The sequence below is a fragment of the Poecile atricapillus genome, chromosome 1 (assembly GCF_030490865.1).
Source record: "Poecile atricapillus isolate bPoeAtr1 chromosome 1, bPoeAtr1.hap1, whole genome shotgun sequence".
Lineage (NCBI taxonomy): Eukaryota > Metazoa > Chordata > Aves > Passeriformes > Paridae > Poecile > Poecile atricapillus.
The window spans coordinates 128,912,483-128,940,460 of record NC_081249.1 but is presented as its reverse complement, the minus strand read 5'-3'; the positions used below and the strand labels follow the sequence as shown (position 1 = coordinate 128,940,460).

The 27,978-nt window shown below is 39.5% G+C and overlaps 2 protein-coding genes and 1 long non-coding RNA gene across 4 annotated transcripts; 2 read left to right on the top strand and 1 right to left on the bottom strand.

Annotated features, from left to right (window-relative positions):
- The first annotated feature begins 39 nt into the window (after window positions 1-39).
- E2F8 (E2F transcription factor 8) lies at window positions 40-12,334 on the top strand. Its single transcript, XM_058850955.1, has 13 exons — window positions 40-190; window positions 1,420-1,695; window positions 2,010-2,166; window positions 2,878-3,183; window positions 3,819-3,980; window positions 5,326-5,463; window positions 5,770-5,979; window positions 6,519-6,603; window positions 6,855-7,338; window positions 8,186-8,404; window positions 9,250-9,379; window positions 9,474-9,790; window positions 10,496-12,334. The coding sequence occupies exons 1-13, from the start codon at window positions 152-154 to the stop codon at window positions 10,667-10,669; spliced, it is 2,697 nt and encodes an 898-aa protein (XP_058706938.1). The 5' UTR covers window positions 40-151; the 3' UTR covers window positions 10,670-12,334.
- Window positions 2,868-23,866, bottom strand: LOC131585154 (uncharacterized). Of its 2 annotated transcripts, XR_009278871.1 has the most exons (6): window positions 22,064-23,866; window positions 20,212-20,652; window positions 12,733-12,805; window positions 12,330-12,536; window positions 4,170-4,256; window positions 2,868-3,002 (listed from the first exon to the last, which is right to left on the bottom strand). It is a non-coding gene; the product is annotated as an uncharacterized LOC131585154 (long non-coding RNA). The 2 variants fall into 2 exon arrangements; XR_009278870.1 differs by lacking the exon at window positions 22,064-23,866 and having other exon boundaries at window positions 20,212-21,175.
- Window positions 14,034-27,795, top strand: CSRP3 (cysteine and glycine rich protein 3). Its single transcript, XM_058850931.1, has 6 exons — window positions 14,034-14,181; window positions 19,964-20,094; window positions 23,874-24,042; window positions 25,352-25,487; window positions 25,948-26,041; window positions 27,121-27,795. Exons 2-6 carry the CDS (start codon window positions 19,983-19,985, stop codon window positions 27,198-27,200), a joined length of 591 nt encoding a protein of 196 aa, XP_058706914.1. The 5' UTR covers window positions 14,034-14,181; window positions 19,964-19,982; the 3' UTR covers window positions 27,201-27,795.
- Window positions 27,796-27,978: the final 183 nt, after the last annotated feature.

Below are 27,978 nucleotides of genomic sequence, written 5' to 3'. Positions count from 1 at the left end.
GGCGGCCGCGGAGGGCAGCAGGAACCGGCTCGTCACGGGGACCCTCAACCACTGCATCCGTCCCTCCTCCCGCCCTGCAGAGCCGGCGGGACCTGCGATGCGGAGCGGCGCGGCAGGAGCGGCGGGTGTCGCCTGCTGAGGCGGTGGGAGAATGCGGCCGGCGGGCGGGGAGATGGGGGCCGGCGACAAGGTAATTCCTCCGGTGGGCGAGAGCCGCCAAACCCCGGGGCTGCCGCTTCCCGCGGGGCAGTGACAGCCCCGCTGCCCGCGTTCAGCCCCGCTGGGGGTGAAACCGCTTCGATCGGAACGATCGCGCGTAGAAACCGCGGAATGGCAGAAACCGAGGGTGTTTTACCTTCGCTTTAATTTCTGTCCTCAACAAAAGTTCCTGAACTTCATCTCTCACGACCACACAGTCCCTAAAGAGCACATCTTCCTGGCTCTCCTTTCCTCTTTGCTTTTTCCTTAACAGGAGGTGTGTGGAGAAACAGGTATAATGATGTTTTAAAGCGTGTTTGTCTCGGACATTCTGTAGTGCTGTGACAGGGAAGTTGCGACTGGAAGAGGGTCCCGCGAAGGTGGGGCGGCGCTGGGCCGAGCCCGCTTCCCTCACAATTCCAGTCTCGCCAGCCTGCCTGGAGCCCCGGGCACCTCACCGAAAGGGGCTCCAGGACCACCACAGACCCCAGACCCATTTATTGGAGGGCTCTGCGGGCCCGACCGCACATGCGCAGAGACACGGCGGGAAAAGTAAAGGGGGGGAATACGAGGGAAACTACAAGGAAGTGGATCGATCCCTGACCCAGCCCGCCCAGGCACCCCTTTCCTTCACTTTCCCGTCTTTATCCTCTCATGTTCTTGTTCGGCAAGCCCCGCGATTACATTCCACACCTTAAACCACTCCGAATTTTTTTGAGAGAATTGGGAGCTTGTTAAAGTTCACTGTCAAAGTTAAGAGCTTGTTTGCCAACACTCCTATGACTGCTGAGTACCGGGTTGGTCGCCCGAGTTAAGGTGATAATATGATAAAGGGTAAGAGTTTCCTAACATGTAGGCTGATGTCTACTTAGCCCAACAAGAATTTATAAAGCAACATCACACCCGCTCCCGGGTCATGATATGTTTCAGGCATTATTTATTGCTCTTTGCTATGCATTAATGTACATTCTGATTGTATTTGCCTCAGAGGAAGAAAAGGGGAAATTACCCGAGGAATAAATGCCACAGGACCCGAGTCTTAAGCTACAGGCACAGAAATGGTTTCAGGGAAGGTACCCATTGGTTCAGAGTAGAACTGGAACCCTTGACTCAGAGCTACCCAAAAAATGCAATGGATCTCTATTCCCCTTTGACATTGATAAATGGGTCATGGTGCACCTGGGTTTTAATATCACCGTTGTTCTTTTTCTTGATATGTAGGAAAATGAGCATTCTGAGCCATGCAAAAATATACTGAAAACCCCTTTGAAACAAACGGCTACCTCACAGTTAGTATTGACAGAGAGACAGCCTGACTGTCAGCCTCTAACCACACCCCCGAAACTGAAGGAAACCCCTCCAGCGGATCCATGGACACCTACTTCCAACTTGAAAATGCTGATTAGTGCAGCTAGTCCTGAGATTAGGAGCAGAGAACAGAGAAGGCAACTGTCAGACAGTTCAAATGAGGTCCTACAGACAAAACACTGTTCACAGGTACGTTGTAAAGTTGTTTGTATTTATTTTTTTTTTTTTTTTAAGTTAGCTGAAGGCTGTTTATCAAGTATAAAAATTATACATTGACATGGCACATCTTTTTTTTGAAGTTTTGATTTTGGAGCATTTACCAAATATAAGTAAGGATATTGAGTAGCTACACGCAACAGGTAATGTTCTGGTTTTATTTTACAGCTGCTGAGGACAAAGGGAGAACACTGGCCCTTTGTCCTCAGTGCTTACTAAAAGCTGATAATTGTCTGTGCTTACATATTGTCAAAAACCTCACAATCTCTTTTTCTTATTCCATGTAGGAGGACTTATTGGGGGATGAATATGAAAAATCTCAACCAAGTCGCAAAGAGAAAAGTCTCGGATTACTGTGTCATAAATTCTTAGCTCGATATCCTGATTACCCCAGCCCTTCACAGAAAAGTTACATTTGCCTCGATGAAGTCACTGAAGAGCTACGTAAGTTGCTGTTCATCCTATTAAATATTTCTTCATGCAAATTTGCCAATAACCTACCATTTTTGTTAGGACATTTTTGCTCCATATAATTTTGGATGCTTATTCTGTTCTCAAATTTATTTAAACCCAGTTTTAAATTCCTCATTCCTAGAGCAATTCTTTTAAAATGCTGATGGTTATAAAATTTTTTAAAGCTGTATGATTTACGTTTTTTTATACTTTATACAAAAGAACATATCTTTTAAGAAATGTCTGGTCAAAATAAGGAGTGTATCAGACAAATGAGAAAAGAAGAGCATGCTAATAAAATAACATGCAAGAAAAAGTTACAAAACAGTTTCTTATTAGTTTCCATGGATATTTAAGGACACAATCTAAAATCAATTCAGTGTATAATTAAAAATGCTCTATTTTTTCTAAAGCTGTATTGAAACCCATGTAATGGCTCTTCTGGCAACAGTAAGTTTTATTTCTTAAGGAATGCTGAAAGCCAAGTGTAACTCTGGAACAGCAAGTCATTCCATATATGAAGCACGATTTGTTTTCCTTGCTGGCAAGACCTGTGAGGGCTATTTTCTGTTTGTGATATGGAATTGGCAAAAATTATTTATAAGTATATTAAGAGGACGGACAGGAATCTGTTCTGCAGGTAATGCATGAGTGCATATATTTTATATAGCAGAGATGTCAGGTTCACCTTTCCCTCTGCAGACGTGGAGCGCAGGCGCATCTATGACATTGTGAACGTGCTGGAGAGCCTGCACATGGTGAGCCGCCTGGCCAGGAACAGATACGTCTGGCATGGGCGCCACAACCTCCCCCAGACTCTGCAGGCCCTGAAAAAGGTGGGAGAAGAGAACAAATACATACAGCAAATCCAGATGATCAAGAAAAGAGAGTATGAGCATGAATTCGATCCTGACAGTGAAAGAAATGAAGAAATGGCAAGTTCTTTTGGCTCAAGTGACCAGTCAGAAATGTCTTTTGTCGAGCTCCCAGGAGTGGAATTTCACGCTGGTAATAATTCTTTACAATGCCAAGAATAATATGTACTTAAAATGTTACATTTCTATGAACTTGGAAAAAGAACATTTATTAGCCTTCCTTTTTTTTTTTCCTGAGGTGATTCTGCCCCAAAGGCACCACAACTGTTTGTGGTGAGAAAAAGTGCTCTGCACTCTTTCACTTGTCTTATTCACTCAGTTCTTGTAATTTGTTTCTACCTCAGGTGAAACTATCAAATACACCAACATACAATCCAATTGCCATTACCACTAAACTATTATAGAAATCAGAAGTTACTACTGAATGTATAGAAACTTGAAGCATATATTACTCAATTTGTTTTGTTAATTTTGCTCTGATTCATGGAAGAAATTTAATTGAGGGTTAAGCATCTTTAAGAGTACAAGTTGTCAGATATAATGGGAAATGTATATGTGGGATATATGTATCTACCTCTCTGTAGTTAGACTTGGTATCCACCCAATTATCTGTTTCTTGTCATGTAGAAACATGATTCTGGAGTCACCACTGACCCTGATTAGTCTCTGTGTTGTTCTTACAATTATTATTACTGACAAATTTCTTCAGTATTTTGTGTTTGTATCTGGTGTGTCACTGAATACTGTAATCTTTTTTCTTTGCTGCAGCATCAGTGAATGGCAGGAAATACAAGTCCTTACGAGTCATGAGTCAGAAATTTGTGATGCTTTTCCTTGTGTCAACACCTCAAATCGTGAGCCTTGAAGTTGCTGCTAAAATCTTGATTGGAGAAGATCAGTTAGAAGACTTAGATAAAAGCAAGTTTAAAAGTAAGTACAACAACAAGTGTAAGCTAAATGAATTATCCTAGTACTACTACATGTAACTAAAAAATGCTCTTATTTTTCCTGCCACAGATGTTTATTTCAGCCTCCAAAAACTCACTAACCTTCTGCTGTTCATAATTTTTGTATCATTGATAATCATGATGTTCATAATTTCTGGTCATTGATACCCACCTGAGAGGAAGTGTCCATTAAATCCTCCCTCCTGAAGTAATGTCACAAGGCTCCATATTGGTAACAATTTCTCTTTCCTCAAGCAGCCTGTCAAAGTTTTCAGCATCATTTCACCAAAGATGCCCCAGAATGCAAAATCTGTGTTCTGACCACATAATTAACTTGGTAGAAATCTAAAGAAATTCTGTAAAAGTCCTGTAACCAATCTGCATGTCAGAGGAAGTGAAACCCTGTGCTCTAACTGCCAATTATTTCTTCATTCTTTTACATTTCTGTCAGTTCCCTGTGCACTTCCTCCCCTTCCTCTCCATTCAAATGAAATGGTATTTCTAGGTCTAGGTCAGTAGACATATATTAATTAAAAATGTGCTGCTTTTGAGGGATGGTTGTGTGTTTCATTGAAAATTAGACTCTTGCTTGATTCTCAGATTCCTTTGCTTGTTTGGGTTATTTTTTGGGTTTTTTTTTGTTTGGTTTTTTTTTTTTTTGTGGAATTGTGTCTATGTAAATACTGATCCTTTCTGGTTTCAGTTCTTGATTTCCTTTCCACTGCATCACAGCAACATAGTGAGTGTGGGTGGCTACTCAGTAGTGGTTTTTGCTTGCTTTTAGTCTTCCATAAGAACCTGACACACAGTCAAAGCATTTTCAGGGCATTCCATCTGTCTACCTGTATTTCAAGTATCAATTCCATGTTTTACCACATTCCTGGTTATGAAGCCAAAAAATTCCATGACCTAAGCATGTTCACTTTGCTCTAGAACTCACCCGTAGTTTGATTGCTACCTGAAACTTTCCCCTAATACCTCAACCTAGAGACAGGGAAGACATGCAGGATGATTATCCTGTTCCATTTTAGTGTCTCTCTTCCTTCCAGTTCCCATGTTTGCCATTGCATGTGTGTACCTTTTTAATCTACTTATATTTAAGGATACTACAGGATTTGTGTAGGTCTGTATCAATGTTGTTCTATTTTTATGTGTAAACTTTGTATCACAGTGTTATTTCATTGTATAAATTTTGCTCCACAAAATTGTTATTACAATTTTTTTAAAAGCTTTTTCCTTTTAGCTGCTTAACAGATGTTACAACATTTCTTTATCTGATACATGCTAACTTGTTAATTGCAGCTGGTATGCTATTTCTTTCATTTCAGCCAAAATTAGAAGACTTTATGACATAGCGAATGTTCTCAGCAGCCTTAAGCTTATCAAAAAAGTTCATGTTACAGAGGAGAGAGGTAGAAAACCAGCATTCAAGTGGACAGGACCTGAGGTCTTGCCAAATACTCAGGGTAGGTGTATCTGTCATTTCCTTTTGTTCTGCTGATATGATTGTTTTTTTGTTTTCTCTGCTAGAATTTTTTGACCAAAAGAGAGAATAACTAAGCAGAAAATCCTTTACTAGTCACATCACTGTCCTTAACAGCACAGCAACCAGTATCTATTTGTACATAGTGGATGTTCACCTACTGAGATTCTTGAATTTCCCTGTTTGCTGCTGCTGGTACTTCAAGAATTATAAGCCAGGCTCAAATAATTGCTTTTAATTACTGAATCTGCATTTGGTACATATTTTCTTCATTTTTTCTGTCTTTCAGATACTAAGCTGGAAGCAACTTCTACAACCTCTTCCCCACCTGTTTCAGAATCCATCCCTTCCAAAGAGCAGTGCTCAAAAGCCCTTTTTCCTTCAAAAGGAAAGCAAAACTTTACTCGGCATTCATCTCTAATAAAATTAGTTAAGAGTATAGAGAACGACAGAAGGAAGATCCAGTCTGCTCCAACCAGCCCAGTTAAAATAAGTGCCAGTACATATATTTTCCTAACTTTTCTTTTAGAAACTTCTTTGTTTTTAAAATCAGATGTAGTCTTGCATTGAATATTTGAGCTTGATCTCTTCTAACAGGACTTGCAAATGCATGGGTTCAAAATGGTTCCTTTCAAAAAATCCTTCTTAAGAACTGTCAAAAATATAGAAATGGCTACAAACCCTCTGTTTGTCTAGAATCACTGAATCTCTGAATATTGGATCTTTTCTGAACCTGCTTTGTTGTGGAAACTCTACTTTGGAGCATACTATCTAACCAATTCTGTATTCCAAAAAGTGCCCAGAAAAGTACCTGTCAATGTTCATGTTCTTGCTAGGGATTCTTTCTGGGCCTTTAGAATTTGTTTGATGTAAGCTGATGTCCAGTTGATCAAATCAAATCTGGGCTGAGTTTGAGGATAAGTTGTATCATTAAACGTGTATGTTACATTACATAATGCAGTCTCCTCAACGTAAAGTTAAATTTTAACTTCTGAATTTGATGTACTCCGTTTTGATTTGTTCTTCTCCTCTGACCAGGTACTTATCAAAGTTTACCAGTTTTCCCAAATACAATAGCTCAGTTTCCAGCAATCACTAAACATCAGCTGGAAGGACAATCCAAGTAAGTCTGCACAAGTTTAAAGATGAGAACAAGTTAAAGTTATGCTCTGTTTGGTGGGACAATAGCCTGCAAAAACCAGTAACCCTGAGTACTGCAGGCTCGTTTTTCAATTATTTTCTCTTGGGTGAATTGAGAAGTACAAGTTCATGTTAAGTCTTTGTATTACAGAAAATAATTTGTCAGGACATTCATTTCTGCATGAAGGAATTAAAACAGATTTGTGAATCTTTTTGGTTTTTTTTTTTCTGAAGGGCAGCAGAAGAGATGCAAATGAAATGTGCCCTGTCCTCGCCTGAGGCTGTTCCCAAGCCTGAACCCTCTCAGCAGCCAGGTCTGAGCCAGCCCCTTGGGGTGTGCCCTGCAAGCCACAGCTCCATGTCACCAGTCATCTTACCTCATCCTCAGTCTGGGGTTTCATATGCAATCTGTCTGCACCCTTCCCAAGCCCACACGGTGACAACGTACAGCCCAGGCTTCATGTTGCAACCTCTGCCATGTGCTAACCTAACTGGAATTAAGAGTAATAATTCAAAGGTATTAAATAAAATAACCACTGAGGAAAGGGACACTCAGAAAGGTCCGGATGAGCCTACAAAATCCTTGGCAGCTGAAGAAAGACCTGAGACGAAATCAGAAACTTCATCTCAGCGGTGCCTTAAAAGATCACAAGCATTACCAGAGAATAATTTAATTAAAAGGCATAAAAGTGATGAGGAAAGCCTTGATTCTTCTTTGGTAAGTTAAATTAGTTTTAAAATGCCATTTCATGGCTTAGTGATGTTGCCACCTACTCATTTTCAAAGTGATGTAGGAGTCTGCCTGTGCGTGTAGGCATTTTAAATAACATCAGGCTTGAAGAGACGGTGTTCACTTGCTGAGTCTGCCAATGTTTATGAGGCTGGGGTTTGTATCTAAGAAGACAAAGTGTACAGGTGTAATGAAAATAACTAACAACATGATGTCAAAACATACCTATTTATACATGATTCTGGAGTTGGTCAGGCTGAGAGTGAGGTTGGTCAATGTCTCTTGAATTCTAGGATTCTGTAAACTTGCTGGCATCCATTCTTGGCTTTAGAGGTGTTAGGAGAGAAAGTGGATGTATAAAAATCACTGGACAGAGAACATCCCAAAATCCTCATATCTGCTAAATATTTCCACCCAGTGTTGGGTTGTTGTAGGCATAATAGAACAGCACATGAAGAGAATAAGAGGTTCAGATAAACTTGATGTATATGGAGAGATTGGGGCTGGATTGCTTTCTATTCCTCAATTGCTGATTGTTTTAACATCTCTATAAATTATAAATCTGTTGTAAATTTGGCTTGCCTAAACAGTCATCATATGTTATGGGTGTTTTATGAGAGCACATGCTATCAAACACCCACTAGCTGGGAAGAAACAAGAGGTGATAACATGGACCTGGCTCAGAAATTTTTATAGCACAAACTTGGGAATGAAGATGGAGTAAAAAGCTTGCTTTCCAATTTTTAAGAATGGATAAATATCATTGTAGGGCTCTAAATGAGATCGTTAAGCCTTTCAACACCTGCCTTTCTTTTTATATGTACTTTTTTCAAAGGGAGAATCCACTAAGAACGAAAAAACACCTTCCAAAAGCTCACAAATGAATCGTGAAATGGACAATGTCCAGGAAGAGAGACAGAATGAGACCAAAACAGTAGATCAAAACATGGCAAGTTGCTGTGACCAATGTACAACAGAAAATATTCCAGAAGACGAAGATAAAATCAAAACAAAACAAGACATACCTGTGGCATTTGCCATTCCTGCTCCTGAGGTAAGATTTTCTTGCCATTCCCTGGGAAAATACTACTTGGAGCCTTAGCAAAAGAAACAAACTATAATGAACTACACCTACACAGGTTCTCTTTGGTTGAATTCATTTCAGTGTCCTTTTAAAACCTTATTTTGTAGGAATGTAGGATTTCTGTTTCTGCATTGAGTACACAAATAAGAGGACATAAAGAGGCTTTCAGACTTCCATTGGAATGAAGGTCACACTAAGGAGCTGAGGGCAATGTTGAGATCCCTTACCTCCCCAGTCCTTTGTTTGCATGTACTTAGTGTCAAATACTTTGAAACAGAATCGCGTGAAACTCTCTTCATCAGTAAAATTCAGTATTCTGCAGTTAAGACTGGTTGCTGTGCAGAACCTGAATAAAGAACAGTTCTGTTGACAAAAAACAGAATGTGTAAATGCAAAAGCTTTGTCTTCCAATATTTGTTTTATGAAAAACACAATCCAAGAATGAGGTGATGTGTTTATTTGATAGGTCCAGGATGTTTGTTCTGGAAAAATGATATTCAGTATCAGGGTTTCTTTTCCATCTGGTCTAATTGTACTGTGTTAATCCCAGGTGGATTTATAGTTCCTCACCACGAGTATCAGCTGGAAATGAAGCCAGCTGACTTCTGTGTGGTTTTAATTGAAAGAGCATGTCCTTGAGTCTGTTGTGTCTCATTTCAGACAGAAAATAGTACAGGTATGGGATATGGCATCCTGGGGACATGGAGGATAAAGAATAAGAACAAGGCGAGGGAGGATTACAGTTTTGGAGAAAACATTTGGGGTTTGTTTATTATATGTTTGGGCTAAAGGTGTGCTGTCTCTTTCTTTCTCAGACTTTTTTTCCATCTGGTTATCTTATTCCTCTGACTCACTGCACCCATGGCAACAAGGCAGAGTGCTCCAATAAAGAGAAGGCTGGGGTGTGTTCTCTGCAGCACACGACCTACAGCTCTCCCATCACTGGTGCGTGTCCAGGGAAAAAGGCATGGGGGGCTGGCTCAAGAGGCTGGGGGCAGTTTGTCCTAATTCCTTTCAACACTTGATGTTTCCATTCTAGGTGTCGTTCCAATGCCAGCCTCAGAACTAAAAACAGTCAATATTCCTGCTTTTCATATAACACCATTGAACATAATGGTGTCACCAAATTCCATAGCTGCTGCACCTGTACTGAGCAACTCCTGCCTCAATTCTAGCAGTACGAGTTCTGCCCCAAATCCAAGCTCTTCAGCTCTGAACTTTATGCTGCAACACATAGGACTACTACCTGCTGGTGTGCAAGTTGCTGCAAATCCTGTTCTTCAGCATGTGCCAGTCTCTTCCCAATCAGAAAATATCGGCCATAGCTCAGGGAGCACAAATGTGCAAGAAGGGAAGGTGAGTTAAAATATATGATAACTCCACCATGGTGGGTTGTGTGGGAAGTGCGGTGCAGTAATTCCCTTACAGCAGGTAAAATTTATAAATAAACATTTCTTTTTGATCTTTAGAAATCAGCACTGCCCAAAAAGAGCTAGCAGTGAAGGCCAGCCTAAGTACAGTAGAAATGAGAGGTTAGCAAGGAAGATAAGTGACTTATTTTTGGTGGAAGTGGAGCCAGCTGGAAGATGACAAGATGTGAAGAGACAACTGTTTTAGAGGGAGGATTTTACATAGATCTGAGATTGTACTTATTAACAAACAGTCCCTTTGTTATTTTATCTTTCCTTGTTATTTCCCTAATCTACCTTCAAGTTCTTGTATTTAATAATAGCTTTTCTTTAGTAGGCTTTTCTTTAGTAGGGTAGGACTGTACAGGATTTTAAATACTTCTTTTCCCACAGGAAGTTTCTCTATATTTTATGTAATACTGTACTGCCTAATATCTGTTTGTGTTAAAAAAGAAGGGGAAGAGAAAAAGTATATTTTTATGTATTTTTTATATATATATCAAGGAATGCAGATATATCCTTCTCAGCAAAAAGTCAAGTTTTTATATTTCAGGGGAAAAAAAAAAAATTGCTAACATCCTGCAGAAACTTAGAAGTAGAATTTACTTTTTATTCCTCCATAAATGAAAGTATCTTTCTCTTTTCTCTTCAGCCTTCTGCTCCAAAGGAACCTCAGGAGCCTCAGACAGTTACAGAAAACTTTTTCCGCACACCAGGAGGGCCAAACACAGAACCTTCGCTATCTGCAAACTCAGATGGTACCCAAAGAACCTCTCAAGAAGCTCTGTATATTCCTCAACGAAAACTTGAAGTTTCAGAAGACTAATTTTGGGATAGGGAATTGCTGACTGTGTTAGCAGGCAAAATTACTTACTGGTAACACACTGCACACGTCTGGCATTGTATGATGGACAATGGTTTGGACATGTATTGCCAAGATCTCAATGCTGGAATAGCCTTAATTGATGCTTTAGAAAATAAAACTGACTCTTAAGGAGAAAGTTAATGCCTAATTAATTTTTCCGAAAGGCTTACCTGAAGTGTTTTAACGACAAAGTTATGTATCTAGTGGGGTTTTTTGTGTGTTGACTTCTTCTATGCAAAGTAAAATGAAATTATCTTTGTACAGAAAGGTACAGTCAGTACATATTTTGCACCAAAAAAAAAGTACTGTGAGTGTGTAAATATTTCATCTTAGCAAAAAGGCTATTGTTAAAATGTTTTGCTTCTATGTTTAATAATGCTCTCTTGTAAAGTTAATAAGAAGCCCAAAAAACCCCAAAAATTTTCTTAATCAATTTTTATATAAGTTAAGAATTATTTATACTGTATTTTTAAATCGATTTGTTCAGATTAAACTTACATAAAATTCTACACTGGCTTTTTCTGTTTGATCAGATTAGATTACCTAAATTTTACATTGCATATTCACTGGCATCTCTTCATTCTTTTTTTGTCAGGCAGGGCTTTGCTGTGTTCTGAAGGAAGGGGAAAAAATGGTATTTTGTGAAAAAGTGAATTAAGTAACTCAATGTAACTTCTGAATTCTTAGCAGTAGATAATACAACTCCTAAAAACAGGTTAGAACAAAACAGGAAGGAAGGTATCATCCTGGAGCCTTCAGGAACGTGTGTCCAAGCGTCACAGAAATTTCAAACAGGTTCAATCAAACCACTTGAATTATAATACAGGCAGCCATGTCTCATATACACTGAAGGAAGAAAGGTGAAGGCTCCTCATACAGTTTACACTCATATAACAAGTAACAGCTAACAAAATAAATAAAAATACAGTGTATCTGCCTTCCCAGGTACAATGGGCCTGGTATAGGAAAAATGGTAGCAAAGCCCAAGATTCAGGCTTGGTCTGCATAAAAAAATACAATTAAAACGGCTACCACAGTAAAACAAACTCATCTGCTCTTTAATAATGCAGAGATCTAAAATACACCTGACAGAACACGATCACTATTGAAATATTCCTAAACAAAGGGGAAAGAAGAATAATAGCTGAAAGAGGGAAGAATTCTCACTAGAGCACTGAGTATCCAAAGAGATAACTGATCTTCCTTACACCTATGAATTTCATTTTGGAAAGATAAAGGTAAAGACTTTATAAACTTGCATTTTTCAGTGGAAACAAACTACACTCCTTTCATTTTTTGAGCACCACCCCTGACAGACTAAGAAACTCCAGTAATCAGGCTTGGTGAAATGGTCTCCTCACACATGGTGCTGAGAAAGCTGAGCATATTTTGGAAAGTTGAGCACATTTTGTGACTTGCTGTCCAGTGTCCCTTGGCTCCTGACACATTGCAGTTGCTTTTTCATGAGCACTTTTCTTCCTATATGCTGGTTTTGCAGGCTGAAAATCTGGTTTCTCAGCTCCAAGGGTCTCATGCCCCAGCAGACCTGCATTTGTCTCTGACAGCCCAGGTCTCTGCTCTTCCCACCTGTCTCACCTCCCCTGGAACGTGCCCTGAGTACCTGATGGGCTCTGGGAAGTCCCTCTGATCCCCAGGCAGCCTTTTCTTTTGAGTCGCTGTGTTCCAGCTCTCCGGGAAAATCCAGTCCATTGATTTACAGAAGACTCTACGTTCTCACTCCAGTTCGTAATATGCAACTGCAGCTGCATATTTTGAGTCTTTTCTTCCAATCCCAGGAAGTGTTACCTCTGTGCTAACCACAGTTGACCTGGAATGATAGGTAATCCCAACTAACCTGTATAGATCCAGCTGTTCCATTGAGCTGTAAAGAGCCTTTCAACAATCATTACAGGGGCACACAGCAGCACAGAAATTAAGCAGCACCCAACACCAGGAAGACTAAAAGTTCTTCACCCGCATTTTTCCCTTAAATCCTCTACCAAAACTAAAGGGAAAATACTTACATTTTGGGGCAAAAACTTTGTATGCAGAGTTCCCTGAAGTTGGTTATGGTGCAAATCCATCCAAGTACATGATCTATAAAATATAAATGGACATTAGAGAAGGTTCATCCCTCTTAAATGTCAGGGGTCCTAATAGGAGTCACCAAGGGTGCAAATACAAAGACTCTAGAAGCTTCTTGGTGCTTCCCATGAACTCCAAAAGGGAGCTCAGGCCTGCCCCAACCCCTCCTCTCTGCCCTCGTACAATGAACCCTCACACCACACACTGCACCCTCTTTTGCATTTGGCTTTAGCTGATAGAGAACTGTTCCATTAACTATATGGGGAGAATGACCAAGAAGAGATGGAATCCTCTACTCAGGGAAGAAATAGTCCAATTTTACACCAAGGACCTGCATTATAAAATCCATGCCAGACTCAACAGCAAACAGATTTATAGCTTCATAAGAGTTTTCTTAGCAGCCTCAGCTAACAGACCCCTAAATCCTAAAGTATGATGTGGATTTGGCATCTAATTTTTTTATGCTTCCATGAAAGCCCCCAAGTTGAGACTTTTAGCTTGAGAGTTCTGGTGCTTAACCCCTGGGATGGATCCTTTCATACAGAGCAAAGTCCATGATCCTGAAAAATAGTGCTAAATTCAGGCATCTGTTCAGAAAATGAGAATTTGCTTCTGAACCTTCAAAGCCCTTAAAATAAAGCCCTGTAAAACAGTGCTTCATACTTTACTGCCCACATCTTTAACATGTCTGCAGCCTCATCCATTTCCAAGGGGCTCAGTCAGTCATGGCAAATATAATTGCAATAATTACACAAGCTAAATATTATACATATTAGCTACCCATCTTAATTCCTAAAAACAGTAAAAAAAATGGAATATTTGAGTTAATAGCCTAATTCTCTGTATCCTAGAAGACAAACCGGTTGTATCTCTCAAACCATGAACTGCAGAATGAAATGCTATTTAGTTTAAAACTGTTGTCTTCCTGGGGGTGCTACAAACAAGTTTCGATGTATTATTATTTTTAACAATTATTTAGGTAAATTACTTTTGGCAATGTGACCATTAATAACTAGATCATAATTTCGGGAAAGTTATTTTATGATTCACATTTATGCAATGCAGTAGAGCAACTATAAAACTTTAATCTTTATTTCTGATCTGTTAGGCTGCAGTCAGGAATGTCCTTTAGGTGTAATCTGAGGGGCTGCATTGTTGTCCACCTACTCACAAGTGGACATAAGGGAACAAAATGCCAGGCTTTTGTCAGAGGTTATTTTCAGCTTGGTGATAGCAATGGCATTGCTCAGATCCCTGAAACTCTGATTCCCCTCCCCTCCCAGCTTGTAGGGCAGGCAGAGGTGGTCACTGCATTTAAAAGGAGCAGGAACCCCTCCCGTTCAAACCCTCTGAGACCGAAAAAAAGGGAGAAACTTCAAGCAACTCCGGTAAGTAGAGTCTCCTGGGTTCTGCCGAAATGGGTTTGGGTATTTTTTTATTCCTAACAGAAGCCATTTGTTGCCTGATAAAGAAAACCATGTAGGTATAGTACAGAAATATGAGTCCTATAGGAGCAGTGTTTTAGGTTTGGAATAGCCAATAGAAAGATTCTTCTGGCTCAGCCAAGCGAGCAGCTACTGGTGTTGCAAGAGCAGGGCTGGGGGGGATCCTCATTAGAGACACTCATTTGGACTGGATAACAGAAGTTTCAGAATGTTTCAAAATTATGTTACAAAGCTACAGAATTATTTTTCTGCAAGCAGCCAGTCTTTAGAAAGCACATGTACACAGCATACAAATTTGTGTGCTTCCATAGTAGTATTCTGAAAGTAAAAAAATTAAAACACACCCCCCCAAATCTTCAAAATATTTAATGTCAGTGACCAATTGGTTTCATGTCAAATAATATCTGCATATCTATGCAGACTTGACAGAAAATGGCTAGGAAAGAATACAGGATGAAAGGATTATTCCCAAATCCATCATTCAAGCAATCTAAGAGAGCAGAATTGGCCAAGTCTTCAGAAAAAATCCCCAATAATTCAAATAAATAAACACATAAATACATACTTGTTTTTACTATGTAAAGTTTTCTGCCTAAAGGTAAAATTATTTCAGAGAATAAAGCTGTGTATGCAAATAAAATAATTCTGTGTCTTACCTCAGTCATACAGTGCTATTTCAAAGTCTGTAATAGTTTTGCCTGGCACTTAAAAGACTTAGTGCAGGGATAAGGATTTAGACAAGGATCTTATGGAAGGAATAGTGAAAGCTGATAGCCCAGGATTAGGCCTGGAAAAAGGAATGGGTCATTTGTACAGCATGATGCAGTTTCCCACAGCCACATGGATCAGACTGAATTATGAGTGTGAATGTACAAGCATGTGAATGTGGGGTGTGGTTGGTTTCTAAGTCAGAATGAAGTACCTTTTCCTGGTGTCAAGATACTGTATTTTTTGAAGACACAATCTTAAATTTCTACAAAAGTGTGCATAAAGGAAATTTCAAAGGAAATGTGGCATCATTAGGCTAGAAAATAATAGAAAAAGTGGAAGAACATAGATGAAAGCAAGGAAATGGGACACTATCAACTCTCAGCAATGTACATCACGTGCTTGACATCAAGTCGGTTAAAATAAGTCAGTTAAAATCTTTTGTTTCAAAGCGCCATGTGTAACTTAGTGTAACCAGTATCAATGAAAAATCAGTATTTACTTTCCAGTGTTGGAATTCCCATCCCTTGACCTCTCTGTTGCTTTATTGAAGAATTAAGGGGGAAATGCTGGTTATTATGAGATCATGGTGGAAGCTCAATGAAAGACGCTAATAAAATTTACCTGTAGCCACAGTCCACTGAATGCATTGGAATATCAGAAATACAATTATAAAAACATAACAACATCACATCTCCATCAAATGAGCTTAGTCTTCAAACACAAATGCTCCCTCTGTTGTGAATCTCTCCTGCTGAGGGAGAAAAGTGTTCGACAAGGGGCTGGATTTTGACAGAAACACCTCCAGGCTGTTTGAGACGCAGTGGAATCTCAAATGCAGACACATCAAAATAAAGCCTCACTGTGAGTGTCAGTTGCAGAGAAAAACCACAGCAACATTTTATTGCTATTATATGAAGGAAGACATATCTTGCTACCCCCACAGTGCTGGTGGGGTGAGTACCACTAAAGACGGTCAAATGAGTCATGGTGGTCACAGGACAGGTCACAGCAGAGCTGTGATTAGATACCAGAGTGAAGTTCTGGCTGCATTGGCTACTCCCACAGACTTCAGCTGGGAAAAGAATTTAAAATATGGCCTTGATACTTTGCGTTTCAATGTAGACAGCAATGTTTGAGTTTTATATTTTTATTTCTTGTTTGTTAAGTGAGGAATCAAGGAATAAGTATTCTTACCCGAGTCTAGACCAAGCACCTTAGCTGGGACTAAAATGCAGAGAGATGCAAGGCACACCCTGCCCACCACTCCCCACGCAGCATTTCTATTACCAGTGGTCACAAAGACCAATATTCCCCCTTCTGTTTATCCCCTTCAAAGCCATCCTGCAGCACATGTGGCCCCAAGATAACCCTGCCAGCCACACAATGCACAGCCCTGCAGTCCATTCAGATAAGACCTGAGCTCTAGACTGTCAAATGCATGAGCACACAGAAGAGAAAACTTGTGTTTAGCAAGGAAGCACCAGAATGAATTCCAATGAATCAATTAATTAATTACATTTTTTTGCCAGCAGCACAGTCAGGTATTAGCACTGCCTTTTACTCCTCCACATTTCATCAGGCCCATACTGCACCTATGCCCCATTTAGATCAATGGATCAAAATACATTTTTGGATTATATCCTTATCAATAGCACTTTGATTACAGAGAGACACTCTGTGGCAGTGATGTGACACCCAGATTTGGACAGTATGACTAACAGCCCAAAAGAAGACAGCTCACAATGTTTTCATGCCTGTGCAGAGCACACCAACGCTTCAAAGGCTTCCTTGCTCCGAGCCCAGCCTACGAAGTAGTGATATAAGCTCTAAATAATGGGAGGCATGAATCCTTGGCTGCACATCTTGTATATAAATTCTGCTCCATATAGAAGCTGCATTCTGAAGAATGACACAAGCTGAGTGGCAACTGAGCAGGCCCAAGAACACTCCTCCAGTTTAGCAGCAGCCTGAGTGCCCACACGTCGCTACACTAACACTCAGAAGTTTCTGTGTCACACATTTCTTATGCTTAGGATGAGTCTGCTCCACTTCCCACCAGATCACCAGAATATAACAGGTACCATTTGATGAGCAGATACGAAAAGTTAACCAGATTAAGACAACAAAGTTTAGGGAATTTCATGGGGATTTAGACACTGACATCCAATGAAATTATGGGAAGTGGGAACTTTGGATCTATTTTTTTCTGATGACAAATGGGATCCCAATTTCTATTTGCACATTGAAAGGATGGAGCTTTATCCACCGTTATAATTTAGATGAGTACAGAACTATGAGTGCCACACCCCCTGTGAAGGTTATTTTCTCATGGTAACCCTGCTGCACAGGCATCATCTGCAGGGATGGCCACTCATCTCCAGAGGGATGAGCAAAGCCCATACAGGAAGAGCACAGACATGCCCTGGTACCTCACCTAGCTGTTCCTCCAGCCAGCACAGACATTATGGCATGCCCTGCTGTTTGTACACCAGTATCCTTATGGGAATATTTCTGCCGTGCCTTTCTTCTTTCTCCTACAGCTTCCCATCAGGTGATGGCAAAAAAACATGGAAAATGTGTATGCATGCCCAGTCATGTTACTATAATTAGCCTCAGGAACAATGGTCCTTCTAAGAGCTTTAACCACAGCCCTTGACAGCACAAGGTTCACTATCACACTTTATCAGACTTTTTCAGAGATTATTTTTTCCCCTTCAACTGATGATATAATTTGAGCTACTTTCCAACAACTGTCCTTGCTGCCACAGACTCAGAGGCTTGGTGTGCCTTTGAGGAGAGCTAACAGAGAAGAAGAAGTTTTACAGAGACCAGAGGTACAAACCACTCTTCTTCCAGGCAGCTGTCAGTGCTGCCTCAGCTGGGAAGGGATTCCACTGGAAACCTTATTTGAAAGGGAACACTGTAGACACAAAAACTTCATTTTAATTTTCAAGGAAGTGTCGCAAAACTGATTTTTATCCATAGTTGCTCTTCCTGCTTTTAAAATGTTTGAAGCATTGCTTGAACTGTTTTCATAAGAGAAAGAAAAAATGGCACCAATACAAAAGTACTTTAAAAACAGAAGAAAATATAGAATGGCAGAGTGAGAATAATCTTTTACCTACATGAAAGATTCCTTTCTGGTCCTTTATCTCACATTTAAAAGAAATGGAAAAGTCAATTTAACGGTGCTGTTCAGTAAAGGCTTCACTGAGAGAGAGAGATCAAATTCATCATCTGTTCATTGTGCATGGTTAGTTGCGTTTCTTATTTCAGATACATCAGGGTTTTTTTGCTTCTCACTTGTTACATTACAGATACACAGAGTTAGAAGAAAGCAGAGTTTTTCTTCCTTCACCATTACTGTTTTAGAACTGCCAGAGCAGTTCTACTCCTGAGCAGCCTCCCAAGAGCGCTGGGAGGGTCTGGAAGAGATTAATGATGCTGCTGCTGTATGACAGCAGAATGCTGGGCTGAGTGAGCTGGGGAGGGTGTTCAGCTGAGCATAAATCAGCCTCACAAAGAGGAGGAGAGATTGGATCTTGCACAAGGATGACAGGTACTGTTGTCTAGTGAAGGTAGCAATCACAAGAGTGACTATTTAATTATACAGGGTTAAGGATATGCTAATAACTGCTGTGGTAAGGCAGAGATGTTTGGATATGCTGGTATCTGCACTGTTACCAAACAAAGACTGCAAAACCTGCCCCCCATTGTCACGTCTCCAGTGCTATTGATTCAATGTGAGCACCATCCTTTTGCTAGACAGACAACTCTTTTGTACCAGTGCAGGAATTTTGGTCTTAGTTGTCAGAAAAGATTCCCCTCAGGGTGCAGAGCTGGCATATAGACATTGTTCATTTCATTCTGAAATTCAAAAGATTAAAGTGCAGAAGTCATTGAGATGATAAGCACAGGACATTAGTCCAATGTAAATATGTAGTAAAATGTTAGTCTAAAATGCAATTAATTGAAAATACCAGCTCTTTTACATCACTGCTGTGATAAATTCCCCTCTCTCTATCACCTGACCTCAGAAGAAAATTCTCAGGTAGCAAGTCGGATTCAGCTTTTAAAATCCTCCTCTTGCTTAAAAGTACCTTTTGGTGAATTTAATCAAACACAAATAGCACAAGTTACTTCAAAGTAACTATAATAAGAAGGTGACCAGTTTTCCAAGAAGGAGGAGGAAGGTCCATGCCAGGAGCTTGGAACACCCCAATAATACGGCGTGCAGATGATAAGATGACGTCCCAGTCTTTCCAGAAACAATGACTCAAACAAGAAAACAGAAGGGCAGGCTAAGGGCTGGGGTTGTTCCACGTGTGTGACAGCACAGTCACAGGGCAGGCACTGAGCCTGACATCAGGAGAATTGGGCTGGGCTCCTGCCCTCCTGTGTGACCTTGGGCATGGCACTTCAGTGCTAATTGGAATAGCAAGAACTGTAGTTCCATGGCTCTTTTTTTTTCTCTGGTGCTTAGATTTTAAATGCAATTGACAAAGGAAAAAACCATGCCTTAAGCACTTCAGGAACCTATCCATTATTACTCTACAATGGCTGTGCAGCACAGTGACCTTGTGGCTGTTTCATGAAGAACTCAGAAAAGGCTATGCTGGGGTACAGGAGTGGGCAATGTTGAAAGAAAATGACTGCTTGATGGAAAATAAATCCTAGATCCTCTTTTCCAGAAGAGGGTTGAGTGATCCTAGCACCTTTTCACTGAAACACCTTGCAATTATTTCACATATCTATCATCACAATATACCAAGCTAAGGAATATCCTTTTCTACAAGAGAGAATCACAGCGATTTAGACTGTGCCTGTTCCCAAAGCACCAGGGTAGCACCCTCACTTCTGCTACCACACAAGGATAGAGTATATCACATGTAAGCAGTAGCAGTTGACTGGAGAGGGAGAATTTTTTTTTTTTCTTTTTTATTAAACCAAGCTCTTCCATTTAAAAAAACCCCACAATTTCTGTTGTATTTATTTATGTAATTTTATTTCCTAGGTTAGCCCTCCAGATAAGGATGCCAAACTGGGGAGGAGGAGCCAAGTGTGGGGCCTGTGAAAAGACAGTGTACCACGCTGAGGAAATCCAGTGCAATGGAAGGAGTTTCCACAAGTCGTGCTTCCTCTGCAGTAAGCTGGGCTGAATGGTTTAACATTACAGAACCCCTACAGCTCTGTATAACTCTTTCATTAAAGCCAGAACTTCTATTTTTGTATTACTTGGCCAGCAGTTTTGTTGCCTTTTACCTGGAGCAATCTGCCTCTTGGGCTTTTGGCTTTTCTTTGTCCAAACATTGGAAAGATTTTGTCAGGGACACAGAGTTGCCGCAAAATCAAGGTATCTAGGCCCATCTCCAGGAAACTCTTCCTTCTGACTCACAATGTGGCACATAACAGGTTTGCTTCAGCTTAAAAAGTCCAGCAGAACTAAACAAACAGCACTCATTAGATAGAAGGACAACTACTTCTTCACTTTCAGGAGATGATTATTTTCACATCCCGACATTGATTTTTTCCACACCGAAAAGCTGAAAGACCCTGGTGTCATCAAAACCTTCCCACCAATGCTCTGCACATACCTCAGCCTCCTCCTTCCCATATTTCATGTAGATCCACTTCACTTACTCTTACTTACTCTTTCCCTCCACACTCCTCTGTGATGTTTGGCTTCCAGGAGTTTTGCTTTCTCTGCAGAAGAGGCAGAAATTACGAAACAAACAAACAAACAAAAAAACCCAAGAAAACCAGAGAGAAGGTACCAATTCAGCTTTGTTTGCCTTTTATAGAGAGGGAGAGAGCAAACAATTTGTTAATAACTAAAGATCAGTGAAAAATTTATTTTGCAGACAATACTTGGGATTAGTACCTTTTTAGTACAACTTCCATCATGACAGTTCAGGAGCCATTGAATCAAATTTTCTCCTTCCTTTCCTGGAGGGATAGAGACTTCATATTTGAAGGTATGAGACTAACATTTTGTGTTTAGCTAATAAAGTGCAGCACTTTGCAGAATGAGTTCAAAGGACACACCTGAGTTGTCTTTGCCTTTCTCCAGGTGCCCTAAAAGTAATGCCTAAAAGTCCAAATGATGCCTTTAGTGATGCCTGAAAGACCAAGTAAGAAAGGATTCCCTCAAAAAGTTTTCAGTTAACTGACAACCTTCAGCTAACTCTTAGAGAATGGCAGAAGGAAAATCTTGGTCTCAACTAGAACCTTCTTAATACTTCCATGTTCTGCCTATAACTATTTTATAAATAAATAAAATAAAGTATAAAAAATATAAAATATATATATAAAAAATATAAGTAAATAAAAATAAAGAGCAATCCTAATAGAGCATAGTTATGAATATTTCTCAAGTGTAAACTTCATTCTCAGTACAACTGAAATATTTTATTTTAGTGACTTTAGTGACTTGAATGACTTATATCCATTAGCTCTATTGAATATTTGGGTTGCTGTGGGGCTTTTCTTGGTTGGTTGGTTGATGGTGTATTTTGCTGTTTGTTTTTTTTAAATTTTCTTTTATTTGCCCCTTGTTTTAAGTTTGAATTGAATTATTGATAGGTTAGATACTAAAAAAAGTGTTCCCATCAGAAATATATTTAAGGTCAAATCCTTAAAGTTACCCAGCTGGCATATGAAAGGTATGTTAATTGGCTTTACTGTCCCCCATGGTTCACGTACACTATTCAGCAGCCATGGGTGCCTCAGGATCATGTATCACATTCATGGGCTTTTCTATGAACCATTTATAGGATTTCATTTCTCAACAGAAGGAAGATTTCTTCCCAGCCTAAACTCAGGCATGGAAACAGTTAGTTTAGATGCACGTTTTTACATATCTAAATAAAACTATTTCAAATATAACTTCTATTTCCCATTATATTTGACCGGGCATACAAAACACATCAGTATTTTTTGACCAAAGAAGTTTCAGCAGAATTAGAAACAATTCAAAGCAATCTGTTAACACAGGAAGAATCGGACAAGCTAAACTTTATATAATCCTCTCTGCTCCATAGTTTTTCCCTACAAGTATTGCAAGAGAGAAACTTGTTTCCAGCAGCCCCTCCTTCCCATGCAGACTCCTGTTTACCTGCAGACTGATGTTTCACTGAGAGCTTTTACCCAAAGTGCAGCTGTGATGGATATTTGGCAGGATCTCCCACTATCAACCTGGATCTCCTCAGCACCGGTGGGAGAACAGGATCTGTTGGCAGATGACAGGTCTCAAAGTTATTTCAACAATAGCACTTCAAGGGCTTTTGCTCTGTCTGTCGTGGTGAATCGATACCCTATCCCTAGGGTACCAGAAATAGAAACACTTTATCTGCTGCTAGAGTTTCCATCATCCCATAACTCCCTTAGCAAATATAATTATCATCTTAAAGCAAGATGAGGAGATCAGGTTCACACATTTACAGAAGTGTCTCATTTTATTTCTGTTAAGTATAAAGGTCTTTGCAAACTATTTCCTCCTCCTTGCAATGCAGGGAGGATGAAAGCCACAAAGATAACTGGAGAGCTGGGGATGTATAACTAGTATTACATACTGCCCCTTAACAGCAAGCTGGTCTGGGGGTTGGAACTACATAAAGTTCCTTCCAACCCAAACCATTCTAGGAATCTGTAATTAAAGCTGCAGAGGTTCTAGGGTGAAAATTCCTGGCAGTGGATAAATTGGATTCAGAGGACATTTAAAGTAAACATGTAGGAAAGGGGCTAATCAAACCCCCAGATAGCTCCTCCAGAGCTTGCACTACTGGCCACTTCTAATACGTCTGTATTTCACAGCTTTCTGTTGCATACATGAACTCAGCAACTTTGTTTTCCAAGCTATCAATAGCCCATGACTGGAATGCCCTCTGGAGGGCAAGCATTCATTCTAAGGATTCTGAAGAGAAAGTTTTTGCCTATTTTTTCCCCACTTCTAATAAACTACTGTCAAACAGTGAACAATTCATAAGAAGTATGAAATAGTAATTTTTTAGCATACTAGAAAATCCTGGTTTTCAAGAGAGACTCTGAATTGAAAGACGTTCCTCTCTGTGGAGTGGAGGCTGTCTCACACGGAGTTCCCAAAGAGGTGCAGCAAACACAGGCATGAACTCCTCGGCAAGTAGTGAGGAGTGTAGCTACTATTTTTTTCCCCTATTCATTATTAGTAGTGCTGTAGATGATATAATTTGTATTCCCTGATGAAAGCTGGGAATTCCTATGGCATCTTCTGTCCAAAAGCCTGCCAGACCTTTCTTAGTGAGCTAAACTAAACCATCATTCTCTGTACCAAACATGATTTGTAAAAGCTCTGTTTGGGAACGGCTACATCCACAGTCTTGACACCGTAGATGGAGTCTGACAGATCTGACATTTGCTTTGCCATAGTGCCACAGCTCCACCAAACAAGTAATGATAAAAGAACCCCAACATGTCTGGCCTGACTCCAGACATGGTGTTGATTTTAAAGCCTCTTTCAGAAACACACCACATCAAAACAGCCTGGGCTGAGCTGAGAAAGCCACCACAGACTCAGAGCAAGTATTTTGAAAAGTCCAGATGCACAGTAGCATTGATGTCTCTGCAACCTTCTTTCCTCCCTCTTTTAATGGTTTGGGAGTTGAGGATGGTTATCTCAAGTCCATTTTAAGCTTCACAGATCCCTGGGGTTACAGGATAACTTCAGAGAGGCGAAAGAATAACAGGTTTTGTGCATACACATGCACCTCCCCCTTACTTCAGCAATAGCCCAGTCAAGTTTTACACTGACAAGTTTTATAATGACTGGCTCCTTTCCCCGTATTTTTAAAGCTAACCAAAAACAGGCACTAATTCTAATTATTTTAAACACACAAATTCAAATTTGAAAAGGCAAATGCTGCTACATACCTCTCTCTCCCTGTTTTCAGTGGCTTGCAGGAAGGCTCTGGACAGCACCACTGTAGCAGCTCATGAATCTGAAATCTACTGCAAAACCTGTTACGGGAGAAAATACGGCCCCAAAGGTGTTGGCTTTGGACAAGGGGCTGGATGCCTCAGCACTGACACTGGAGACCACCTGGGCTTGAATCTTCAGCAGTGAGTTAAATCCCAATGACAGCTCCTTTTTCTGGTCCTACTTGTCTCTTACCAGGGTGTTTTATATGTTTTATTCTGTTTCTATAACAACATCCAGCATAAGGAGCAGAGCAGACTTTCCTACACCCTTTCCCTCCATGGACACAGTAATTTACAGTTTTTAATGATGTTCAATCTCTTTAAGTCTGCTTTCAAATTATGTCCTCCTTCAATAGGCAATTATTCTGCAGAAACAGCCTTTATATGCCACCACGCATGTAAATACTCACTGCAATTGTAATCTGCCATTTGCAGCACAGTGGTGAAGTCACATTCACCATAGAAAAAGATTTTTTTTCCTGTTGGAGGCTAAAATACAGTTAACGTTTTACTCTTAGAGAAATAATCACATTACCCCATACTGTTAGTTCTCCTCTCAATGCGGGAAATAACATTTCTAAATCCTCCCTGTGGTTCAAATAACACTTACAAACACACTAAGAATGTATTTGAACAAAGAAATTCTAATGGGATACCATCTTCCAAAAGCACATAATTGGCTCTGACAGTTCATTTTTATAGGATTTTCCTGCAATTCTCAAAGCTGCACATTTCTAAATCAACGACGCTTCTTCCTTCTGGTGGTCTGACTATAAAGAAACCAATTAACCAAGAAGCTGTGTAGGAAATAAAAGCTTAAACAATGTATTAAACTGTAGCTCCTGTACCATACAAATCCATTAGGGGCAGAGTTCTGCACTGAAAAATGTTGCATCCTGTGGATATAATGACCTGTTGCAGTCCAACTACCTGATAATTCAGAAATCACTCTGCAAAAGGCTTTATGCACAAAGATATAAAGCACAAAGCTCAGAAATAAAAAAACAAAGCTACTTTTCTGATGTCCTGACCCCAGGCCAGGTAAGAACCGCAATTCCCTGTCCAAATATTTCACTGCCTAATGAAATTACGGCATGAAAAACCTGAATTTTTATTTTTAGTTTGATGAGTACCAGCAGATAACCAGTTACAAAGACTAGAGACATCTTTTCTTCCATTCATCCATTTTCCCTCTTGCCTCTCAATGAGAGAAAACTGGTTTTCACTTCAATTTTTATTAAATATAATCTTTTCTGCATGTGACTGCTGCCAGCTTCTCAATCACACAACACAGAATTCAATAGAGTACTTCAATTTTCTTCTTTTTTTATCCCCTTTTGCATGTCAGAGACCAGAAATTTAGTATTTTCTTATGCCTTACTAAAAAATAATGAAATCCTTTTTCTAAAGAAGGTAACATTTTTAAGCAGCTTTAAAACTTCTGTTTTAGGGGGTCACCAAAGCCTGCTCGCCCTTCAACACCAACTAATGCTTCCAAGTTTGCCAAAAAGATGGTAGATGTGGATAAATGTCCCCGTTGTGGCAAATCAGTGTATGCTGCGGAGAAGATCATGGGAGGAGGGAAAGTAAGTATTGACTTCAGTGCTAGGAGAAAAACCCCACCATTTTATAATGGTGAGAAACTATAGCTAAGAGGTCTCAGATAATTTAAATTTTCATTCATAAAGAAAATATGAGGATGAATTTGCAAATTGCTACAATAGGTTTAAAGTCTTGTACTTCCTGTAAACATTTTTCAACTTTTTGCTTCTTACTGATGTCTGAGGACCAAGCACAGATTACTGTACAAGGTGGCTCTTCCTCCATCTCTGGGTATAAACATTTATTTGTAGTGGCAATTGAAGATATATTAGACAATGTAACTGTTGTTAACAAGGCTAACCCAGAATGACTTAAAATGGAAGCCACAGCATCAACAAATTAATTTAAGCTTTCCACACCACACAAAGCAGTACTTCTTTGTTCCTTGTATCTGCTGGCTGTGCACTTTCTGTTCCATACAATGAATTATCTTCCTTTGCTCAGCCTTGGCACAAGACCTGCTTCCGCTGCGCTATTTGTGGGAAGAGTTTAGAATCCACGAACGTTACAGACAAGGATGGAGAGCTCTACTGTAAAGGTGAGAGTTGCAGGGAGCTGAACTGTGGTACAGAGTCAATGGAAAGTTAGTGTCTTTAGACCTATGATTGCCATTGCAATTTACCTTGCTGTACACCTAACATCCCCAGGATATTTTTTTAACAACTTTCTCAAAGCAAAGTGCTATGGTAACATTGCAGTTGCAACTTTTACCATTAACATTTAAATTTTAAAGCCACGATTTTTCAAATGTGACGTCTCAAATCTGTCAGACCTTCTAACAGAGCACTGGCCATATCTGCTGGGCAGGCTCTTGTACCTGCACAGTCTCACTCACTTAAAAGAAAAAATCCACAATGATACAGATCTTTAGTCCTCCAAATCAGAATTCTTGACAGTAAAATTTAAAGATATTTCCACTGCATTGGTAGCACAGAAGATAATGCAAAAATGATAAATTATACATCTAGATGTTCTTCTCAGATCCAGAAAGGTCACAGACTTCACCTGACTTCTAGAAATAGCTAAAGGGGAAAAAAATAGGCAAAGCTTTAATATCCAAAGCTAAATTTTATAGAGAACCCTTAAAAAGAATACCAGAGTTCTGTGACTTTGCATACAGTCTGTCAACCCAAAGTGGATCAAATTGGCATATTTGGAAAAATATGCTCACCATTACCTCTTAGCAGAGTTGTGATAAATAACTACGCACACACTAATGAATATAGAGTTTAAATGGAATTACTTAAATGTGCATCAATAGTTTCTGGATTATGCTCAAGTTCTCCTTAAAAATCTCTGGCTTACTCTGTATTACTCATCAGACCAAGTTTTATTAAGAATTTTCAGATGGGAAAGTAGCTTTAATGAAAATATTACTTAGATCTGTATAGTTTCTTAATTTTTTATGAGATCACCAGATTCAACTTTTGTGTAATTCAAATATGTGATACCAGTTTCACTATTAAGATCTGGATAAACTTAAGGGAAATACACTATTTCAAATTTGCTTCCTTTTTATCAACTTAAATTTGATAGTAATTTAGAAATGAAAAACAAAAGACATTTACCTCTGAGAGCCTTCAGAGTGCCATTTACCTCCCCCTCCTTCTTTTGCAGTTTGCTATGCAAAAAATTTTGGTCCCAAAGGAATTGGGTTTGGTGGCCTCACTCAAGTGGAAAAGAAAGAGTGTGAATGAGAAGAAATAGATGCAACAGACTCAAACTGCTGCTGATGCCACCAAGTGACAGTTGTCAAGTAAAACATTAACCATCACATACTTCTAAGAACCTAGAGCATTTGATTAAGGTTTTCCACCTTGCAGGAAAAGTTAATGAGTTGCATCTTCAAAAATTCTTAGAGTAGATTTAAAAGGTACAGTGATAAAACTAGACTCATGTTTGTGTTTAGTATATAAAGACAAGGAACCTCATGGAACATTATTACTTCTTGAACTAGTACTTGTCACATTTTAGACTGGAATTTTAGACTCATGGTGCCCCATTACGATAGGGATCCCTTCTGGAGTGAAGGGTCCAGGTGTTCCCAGTTAGACTGTACTTTCTTTTGTTCACAATGTTAACTCATCTGTATTTCCACCAGTCTCCTAGTTGAGTTTTGAACATGCTAGCATTTGTGTTATAACAAGTAGATGTCATTTGCTTTGAGACAATTAAAAAGGATTTAAAATTTTCTCTCTCTGAAGGTGTTCTTAGAAAAACCCAACATTTTCTCGGAATACAGTAAGTTTTGTCTGTTTTTAAGCTATAATAAAGTAATTACTGCTTCACATTTTTATTTTTATTTGCATTTGCTTGTGCTTATACATTCTACAATGTTTCAGATAAATGGATTTCACCATGATGAATTAAACCCCCCATTTTTTAATTTCAATAATTGCATTTCACTACATTACTTAGGATGCCAGTTCTAGATGGTATCTGATTTTAATTTCCTGATCTTGAACTTTTTCCCTG